The sequence below is a fragment of the Accipiter gentilis genome, chromosome 29 (genome assembly GCF_929443795.1).
Source record: "Accipiter gentilis chromosome 29, bAccGen1.1, whole genome shotgun sequence".
NCBI classification, from domain to species: Eukaryota; Metazoa; Chordata; class Aves; order Accipitriformes; family Accipitridae; genus Astur; species Astur gentilis.
Window position 1 is genome coordinate 16,241,267 of NC_064908.1, and position 9,629 is coordinate 16,250,895.

The 9,629-nt window shown below is 40.9% G+C and overlaps 1 protein-coding gene across 7 annotated transcripts in view; it reads right to left on the reverse strand.

The window, feature by feature from the left end:
- Nucleotides 1-8,697, reverse strand: part of SETX (senataxin) — a 38,905-nt gene extending 30,208 nt beyond the window's left edge. For 5 of the 7 annotated variants that reach the window (XR_007509930.1, XM_049832117.1, XM_049832123.1 and 2 more), the window contains exons 1-8: nucleotides 8,147-8,607; nucleotides 7,667-7,858; nucleotides 6,647-6,827; nucleotides 5,094-5,304; nucleotides 4,783-4,892; nucleotides 1,931-2,150; nucleotides 1,514-1,633; nucleotides 318-489 (exon numbers count right to left, since the gene is read on the reverse strand). Coding sequence is in view for 5 of the 7 variants with exons in the window: in XM_049832117.1 (XP_049688074.1) it covers nucleotides 318-489; nucleotides 1,514-1,633; nucleotides 1,931-2,150; nucleotides 4,783-4,892; nucleotides 5,094-5,304; nucleotides 6,647-6,826 (1,013 nt within the window). In the remaining 2 variants the exon portion in view is untranslated. The other 2 variants (XM_049832118.1, XM_049832119.1) reach the window with 2 other exon arrangements.
- Between the last annotated feature and the right edge of the window lie 932 nt (nucleotides 8,698-9,629).

Here is a 9,629-nt window from a genome sequence, read left to right on the forward strand (position 1 = left end):
AAGTGCAAGTTGGTTATAGCACTAAATGAGCACTAAACAGCAGCCTTCCTGATTCAGGAAAAATAATCCTGAAAAGCGTAACAGACTTCATGATAGTCAGAAAGAAGTGAGCATGTGGTTTTTTGGAAGAACCTCACCATTTTAGGGGACCTCCTTCATCTTTTCATTGCTCGAAGTTGGCAACATCTGAGTTTTTTCCTTGCCATCTTCCCCCCCAACACAAGTTAAGGCAGCACTGACAAGAAAACCAAGACCAAGCTACCACGCTACCTGGTATTAAAATCAGAAAACTGTTCTAGTCTCTTAATAAAACTGACCTCTTAAAGCTACTGCGTATATTTTTTATTTCATTGTTGTAGCTCACACTGTTGATAATGGTTTGAAAGGCTTGGACAGGATCAATAAGCTGACCCCATACTTTAGATCCGAGCTGATCCAAAATAACCATGAAACAATGCAGCGCTGGCCAGAAGGGGTCAGTAGAATCATCTGAAACATAACAGTAATATTGGGGAGAGTTGAAATGCAAGAGTCCTGTACATTCTTAGACTAAGCTGAAGTTGAAAGTAGTTGGTTTTCATCGATTTTTCTTAAACACCGACATAAAGATACGTATTCTAGTAAGTTGCAACTATACTTTTTAACCCAGAAAAAGGATTAAAAAAAGACAAGCTCGCTTATCTGTACAGACACTGCACCCTATGCAGTCTTAAATCAACAGGAACCTGGACAACTATTACTAATATTCCCCAACTCTATGAAACTGGTTCTTCCACACTGATATTTGCAGATATGTTCTAAGAAGTGGGTACAACTTACATGGCTATGACAATTTGTACTTCAAATTTAAGCTAGAAGCAGTTGGTTTTCCTTCAAGTGTATTCTTCCTTCTTCATGTAAGATAATATCATATCCTCAATAAACATACTAAGCTTATAAAGATCTAGTCATTTAAGAGGCAGCCCTGGTCTTGAGCTCATGTGCCATTCCCGGGCTATGCCGTGGCATGTGGCCTCCAAGAATGGTGCAAGGGCTACTGGTCTAAACTCTAAAGTCTAAATTTCCAGCTGCAAAAGGGGTTCCCTTAAACAGATAGACAGAAGAGTCACGTTTTAAGCAAGTTGTGGCAATTCAGAAGGTGTTTATTTTAGGACTCAGAATTCAAACTTCATGCCACAGTGAAATGCACATTCCCATACATTACCTGTATATTAAAGGAAAACAACATGGTAGAAATTATAGATTTGTCCTCTCAAAACCTCTAAGCCAGCCTTACGCAAATCACTGCCATCCCTTCTCCACTTAAGAGTTTGTCTGAATGTCATTTTTCAGTAATTGTCAGTACTGCCCAAATATTGTGCAGTATTGGCCAACTTTCAGAAGAGAAATAAGCCTCAGTTAAAAATCACCTCAGCATTACACTACTAAGAATTTACTCAATTAAACAAGGAAGTTTGATAAACATGAAAAATAGGCTATGAACTGTCTTAATCTCAGCATCAAAATTAGTTACCAGCTGTTTCTCTCTCCATGGTGTGAAGTATGGACTGCATGAAATCATTTTGTTTGTCTGGGCCCAGTAACAAGGAGTCCATAGCTTGCTCTTCCAACATTGTTAGCAACATACAAATCCCTACAAAAAAGAAAAAGAGCAACCTGTCCATATATTTGCAAAAATTTGTTCTGATTTTCACCAAATCAAGGATCATTTTCCAAATGTCATTACCAGTGTAACATTTGACCAAAGAGATAAGCAGCAACATGAAACTAGTTAAACACTACCTAACTACTGCATTTGGGCAATATTCAATTCTCCCATCTGACATGCCCCGAAATAAACGGCAACTATGAAATAGTAGAGCTCTGCATTGAAAGAAGTGCTTGCAAGATGAGAGACTACACATACAAATTCATTTCTGATCATACTCACCTAGCCAATAGTTCTTGTAGTTGGCAGTATCATATAAATGAGATGGCAGAAGGATGAGTTTACCCTTTTCAATCATTGAAAAGCTGTAAATATCTGGACTCTCAAAAAGACCCAACTCAATAACTTTGAACAAGCAAGTCAGCACTTCCTGTAAGTCATAATAATCATCCCTGTCAACCTTCCCTAAATTCCTTGCTGTTAGGATAGCCCATCGACGAATCTAAGGATTGAAACAGAAAAGTTATATATTAAAAGAACAAATAAAATCACAATGCTGTAAGATTAGGAATCATTGCTACTACAAATGGGACAAAAGTACATTTTTACTAAAGTAAGGTCTCATAATTGCAAGTAAGAGTTAATCTTTTTCCAAAATAACCTTAGAAACAGGCTTACTATACCCACAAGAAGATGTTGGTAACAAAGAAGTTGAAATTCAGGGTAATATATACAAATAAAACTCCTTGGGATTCGTGTGACAAGGGGTAGCATTTGGTTTTGTACTTGCTTTATATTGTTTAAATGTTACTGACCAACATTTTCTAATTAGGTAACTGTGTACTATAACAACAGATGTTAAGCTGTGCTGTCAGCACAGGACACTTGTAATTTCTTGCCTTGGTGGAATCATTCTCTGACCTACTGAGAAAACTTCAGAGTTTGAGCAAGTATCAAGTACAATACTATTAAATCTTTTACTGTTTCTTAGGACAGCTTGAAATTTTGTACTCTGTGTTGGTGTTTAAGCCAGCCTGTCTTGTAAACAGTAGAGCCACAACCTGCCCGTCAGCCACAGCAAATGTAACCTAACTCTCCAAAGCTGCATCAAATTATGTGGGAAATGATGTTATGAACTCACATTCTCCTGATACAAACAAACAGCCCACCTGAGTTACAATTCAATACTCCTTTGAGACTCACACATCCAAATTCAATTTACAGATAAACACACCACACAGGGACTTTTCTAAGATCATGCAAAGAAATCACTCGATCTCCCTTCAGTATTAACATGGTGCATGAAACTAGGATTCACTGTTCCAACAGGCCCTCCCAATTGTAGCAGGGTGTATGTTCCCAAGTTCTCTGTATTATCACTATTTTTCAGTACTCTTCCCTATTACTGATACCAGTTTCACTTCTAGGATGTGTATCTGTAGTTTCAGGGAACAGCCTTCTTGCTGGGTAATACACATCACCTTCAAAACAATGTACAAAAATGAGCACTCAGACCTATCTGTACTGCTTTGAGAACCTCAGGTCTTTTTTGTAATCTCTCAACTAATTTTAACCAGCAAAAAAATAGAAGTGTTGGTAACAACCACAGCTGCAAAGCCTCTCAACCCTTTCAGCCTAGACATTTCCAGTATTCCAAAATTTCTCCTTTTGTTACTTTAAGAGATTGGATTCAAAGAGAGAGCAGTCTCTCCTATTGTTGAAAAATTTTCAGTCATGGGTTTCTCTAGGTTTGCTTTATTAACAACTCAGAGTTGGGCCACCACGGCAGTGAATGAAGGATAACTCAAAAACGCCTTCTATATATACAATTTTACATAACTTTATGCAATTGATGTTTTGTCAAAATAAGTTCTTGGTGTTTTTCCACAAACTCTCAGTTTTCTATTCTCCAGTGGTTTCAAAAGTCTAATATGTTTTCCTGTCTCGACTGATTCTTATTGTCTCATCTCGGTTCTTCTGAAGTTAATGGTCACAGGTAGAAGGTCTCCAGTCACCACAGTTACTTATCTTCTTCCACATCAAAGATCACCTTTGAATCTCTCAGAATCACTCAGATTGTTCTATTAATTCATACTTAGCCTATGTCTAGTCTAAAATAGCTAACCCTTCTGAAATTGCTTACTCTAAAGTTAATCACTTACTCTTGTCTATTCTTATGTCTTAGGTCTAAGATGTATGATCCTTTTTCTGTTGATTCAGCTTGACTGGGTTTTAAGCCAGCCATGGTGAGGGCTATACAAGGGACAAAAAAGCAGCTTATGCATATTGTTTTATAAGCATCTGCATTCTATTAATCACATCTAAAACAATCTCTAATCATTAGTTATATGTCTGATATGAATCGTCATAGGAACAATGACACTTAAGGCCTAGTTCCCTTTACACCTATGTACACTAGCATGACTGATACTAAGATCACTTGACACTTCTAAATATCATGAAGAATGGAGCTCTCCCGTTTACACTTTCAAATGAGCTTTTGATCTCTGACTGTTCAATATTAAAATACCCTATATACAGGCCAAAAAAAAAACCCCACAACTGCAGAGTTTCAAGTTGTCCCACCAGAGAATATATAAATCCATTAAAACACAATACTCCCTCCTTGTAATGACAAAATTCAGTGACAATTAAAGGGCACTTCAGAGGAATTACACTGCTGAGCATCTCTTCTTGCAAGCAGCTACACTATTCTCACTTTTTCAGTTTTTAATGTTCTGAATATTACTAAAATGTGAAAGCTTCTAGGGATGGCAAACAAGCAGGGAAGGAGAAGGGGATTCATACGCTAAAATACAAACCCTGGACCACTTGAGAAAAATTCCATTGGGAGTAAATTTACAGTTTGAACATCTGTAACGTTCGCTGACTAAACGTAAACAGTAAAGCGATTCTAGAAGTTTTTTGTAAAAGAGTCATCTCCTTTCCTTCAGCAAGAGTAACTATATTCCTACTGAATCTCATTTATGTATATACCATTAAAGAAAAATACAGAAAATCAAAAGACTTAAAATTCTGAATACTACTATTTTCATATTCTTGTCATTAAAAATAAGAACCTGTTCTGATGTTACTTAAAACTAAGTTTTAGGGGAACGGGAAAAGTAACGTACCACTTCATTCGGGTGTACCAAAAAGAGATAAATTCCTGGATATTTCTCAAAGACCTGAAAGGAGCTGTGACCTTGTTCCATTCTACAGAGCACTTCTACACACAGCTCACCTAAAAGGACAAACACAGTTATAGTAAGGACTAACTTATATGTTCACAAAACAAAAAAAAACTATTTAGTGTCAAAATAAATATAAAATATATATACACACACACACTCTGATACTTCAGTTTAACTACTATTTGTTATTTTCACCTCCTTCAGCAGAAACACCACCATGCCCTTCCAACTGTATACAATAAGATACATACTGACTTTCTCATGCAGCAGCAGGTATGGATATTTCAGTATTTCTAGAAGGGGCACTCGCAGGTTATTCTCAAAATCTGGGCCCACATAACCAGACAGCTGTGTATCTCCATTCTCATCCACTATAAACAACTCATCATCTTCTCCAGCTTCTTCCCTCATGGATTTCTTGATGCGGGCAACAAGACGGGAGGTTTCCAACTCCCACAAGACCTATTCAGTTTGGGGAGAAAACAACTAATCAAAGTGCATTTGTGAAGAAAGCAATTAAGTACATTTATTATCACATGCAGAAACCTTGATTAGACTTTCAAAACTTACAATTTCATTTTGAAAAGTTTCTTTTCAAGCATGGTGTTTTGACATGGAATTCAGATTGTGCGAATCACAACACTCTCACTTCAGAGTTAAGATTATAAAGTAATTTTTAAAAGAGCAGTATTGAAACCAGAAGCATTTTTGTAATTCTGTTAAATATTCATAAACTGTTTCAATAATTATTTCAGGCCAAAGGTTACTCACAAAACTTTGTTCCACTGGCCAATATAAAGAAGTGGATGGTACAGAAAACCATCATGCTCAGGAAGATGGGAAAAGCAATTTTAAAATCCTGCCTTCTCACATATTTTACAATGTGTTAGTGGAAGGGAGTGAATGTAAATAATGCAAACAGACTGACTTGCTGAATACTTGTAGGGGATTCAGCTCACTTAACGTTACTCATCTAAACTAACTGCTCCAAACCTCAATTAGAAACCAAAATTATTTCCTACAGTTAACAGACACAGAAAGGAACTTTCAGCAGTCCAGTCACCCCACTTATTTCCAATCTATACTCAGATGGGCTTGCCCTGCAGAAAAATCGAGCTAATTTAAATAGCAACCTTTTAGACATGTGTATTATGATCAATTAGCTACAAATACTCATTTTACGTACACATAAGGGAAAATAAGCTTTCCAAATACAAAATTGAATACTAATGAGGGAGAATTATAAAAGGCTCATAATAAAATAGTTTTTAAACTTTTTTGATTGCTTTTAATCACACAATCTCACAGGCGTGCAAGATCAGATCTTTGAAATTCAAGCATAGTAGAAAACTACAAATGAGAAATGAAAGCAAACAAAAAGAGGAACAAACACAAAGCTGAACAGAAGCCAGAGGAAGGCAGAAAATACATTAAAGAAACACAGTTGTTAGTTTGTTTGGCAGGTGTTCTTTTTTTCAGATACCAAATCATCACAGCATAAATGAAGTTCAAGCTATAATGTCTAGCCAGCAACTTCCCACTCCTGTTTTAGTTCTCACTAATTTGAATATATGCAAAACAAGAGAGTCTTGTAGTTCTACAATAAGCTCTTTGCAACTCAATATAAAAAAGGCAGACAGTTAAAAAGCAACATACCCTATTCCCAAAAAACAATAAAAACACAACCCCTGCACAAACCACACCCCCTACACTGAGGCTGGACCACAGAAGCCTCTTCTGAAGTTTACCTTCAGTTCTGAATCCGCCTGCTCAGTAATGGGCAGGAGCCAAATCTCTTAATTACCTTATGCAACCTTGGCAATTTTTCCCTTGCTTTGTGGTATTCAACCACACACTCCAGGCAGTAACAGAGATCATCATTGGATCCTTCAAGATCTTCCGGGGACAACCGTTTAGAAGCATAGCTCTTCAGGAACTCAGTGGTGTCAGAACCACTAGGTGTACACCATCGACATGTGCTCATTCTTTGGATGGAAAGAAGGAGGAATTAACAGAAGTCCAAAGATTGGAAGTGGCAAAATATTTCCTTTCAGCCACAATAGTACCTAATTTTCAAGTGTGATGAGTTTCAGGATTTATGTAACTCATTATCAGCATACATGCATGTGTTCTTGGATGTTCTTATATCATATAGGTGCATGCAATTAAACAAAGAAATACAGATTAAAGCATTAAATGAACATTACAGAAAAATGCCTACTGAATGGCAAACGTTAAAAGTAAAGCACTAAAAAGACATTTCAAATTACATCATTTGCAAACTACAAAACAACATGTGAGAATTCACTTTACATAAAAAAACAATAAACAACCCTCATCCACACTTAACACACGCTTTCCAGAGCTATAATGCTAAAGCTCATTGTATTGCTTTACTGGTATCTGTGGAATCTAGGTCTAAGGAGTACAAAATTTAATTAGCTTTTTTCTTAATCTCCTACTAAAATATATAGGTCAACAACTCCCTGTTGTCAAAAGCAAAGGATACTTACACAGAACTTTCCTGTCTTCCTTATTATTATTATACTTTGAAAGCATCATAAAATTCTCACCAGATTGTTTTCTCTAAAAATGAAAGTTCTTCACTAAGCAGCAATACAATCATCTCAGATCCTCCTAGTCTGAAAAACTCAACAGAATACTGGAAAAGCATGAACACTTGAACTAATTATATAAGAGGAAAACCAGTAACTGCTTCTGTTATTCAGCATAACAAGAAGTGCAAAATGGAAATCTAGATAAAGCAAAACCATACACTTCTCATACATACATACAAAGAAAAAAAACCAGTTGTGGTATTTACCTTTGGTAAAGGAAGCTATTTGCTGTGCAGGTGTGCCAGGTCACATGGTGGGAAAGAGAACAGCGCTGCCCTGCAGCAAGGGAAGGGGGCTGACACCTTCAGCCATACATGCCCTCGAGTATAGCGCAGCAAAAGCAGTATCTTCAGTTAATCCAGCCACTGGTAACCAAGCCTTGATGGTATTTCAAAGATCTAGAGCAAAACAGTAATACCGCAAATCGGTTCAATTCACACGTTATAGACCAAGAATTGCTTTGGCGTTTAGATTAACATACTCTACGTTAAACGCACGTCTACTGACATGTTAACTGTGATTTGCAACTGAATCCCTTCTGTGATTCAAAGGCGGGCAACACAGTTACCTACCGCCCGCTCTTCCGACAAAAGCTGTAAAAATTTATCTCCGCGCATTAAGCAAGGAAATTGTTGAAACAAACCTAGGCGGATACATAAACCTCAGCCGCGGACAGAACCCTTTACCTGCAACGCTCGGCTATCGATAGACTTCAACGGCTGCCCACTGATGAGTATCGACACCTGCTCACAGAAACGCCGAAGCCGAGAGAGGGCGAAGGCCGCGTCTCCTTCTCGGTCGCAGACCGCCCCCAGCTCCCCGCCCCGGAGACACCCGGGCACTTCCCAGCACCTTCCCCGCCAGAGCCCCGGGCTACACCCGGGGCAGCTGCTCGAAACGCCGCCTTCCCAGCAGCCCTAGCCCGTTCCCAGCACCCAGGGAGGCCGCCCAGGGCGGGGAAGGCGCCGTTCCCTTCCCGCCAAGCCAGGGCCGGCCCCGAGGGGCAGCGCCTCCCCTGAGGCGGTACGAGGGAGCGGGACCGAGACAAAGGAGAAACCCCAGAGGTAAGTCGGCCTTCTCCGCGGGAGGCGGCAGGAAAAACCGCCGCCATCACGGGAGTGGAGTGGAGTCGAGGCCCGGCCCAGCCCGTCCCTCACCTCACGCCGCTGACCGCCACGGGCCTCCCGTCCCGGCGACGCCGCCGGCCCACCCTCAGGCCGCGGCGCGCGCGCGCCCGCCCCCTTCCCCGCTTCCGGCCCACCGGCGGAAGGAGGCTCCGAGCCTTCTCCCTGGGGGCGGGGCCGTCCTCCTCGTGCGGCTTAAGCCCCGCCCCTTTCGGGGGAGGAGCCGTGCCTTAAAGGGGCAGCGACGAGGGGAGAGGAGGGGGCGAGTGCGACGGGGAAACTGAGGCACGCAGGGAGGAGGGGGGGAGCTGCGCAGTAGCATAAACGTAAAGCCGTGTCAGAGTCCCAAGGAGCGTAGCTAAGGGCGCTGCCTCAAGGATAGAATTACCTAAGTACTAAAATAATAAAATCCCACCCCAAATCCACGATCAAACCGAGCGCGGGGAGTTCCCCAGCAGGCTGAAGGGAGACGCTTCCTCACAGCCTCTCATGCAACGGGAACCTCTCCCACGTACAGCTCAGCAGCCCCCGCGCCTCTTCGCCCACACCCCGAAACAGGCGGGAGAAGGTTTTGTGACTGCTCGGGCCTGGGCCCTGCACGTCGCTGCTTCCACTTCGCTCGAGCCTCGTGTCCTGCCTCATCACGTACCGACCCTCCCGGTCACAGGGACGACGCCGTCCCCCAGCCTGGGGAGCTCTGCAGAATCAAACACAAGATTATCTGCCTTTCTTCAACTCCTTGGTTTAGACTTTACAGGAGGGGGGTGTGTGTGAAAAAGGCAAGTCCCTGTTTGATCTTCTGCTGCTGCCACCGTAACACTCCTCAACTTTGAAGTGCTTCTCTGCTGCAAACACAACTCTTGTAACCCAGCTGTCTCCGTCTTTGATAATGCCACACAGCCGAGAATTTTTTTCTTTAACACCATTCGGGCCATTAACGCTCCAGGAAAATGCTTGAAGCGACATACCTGCTTGAATCACCGAAGTTTTTAGGGGACTCGCAGTGCTTTTTAGACTTGAAGGATCTGTCATGCTCTTATTTATA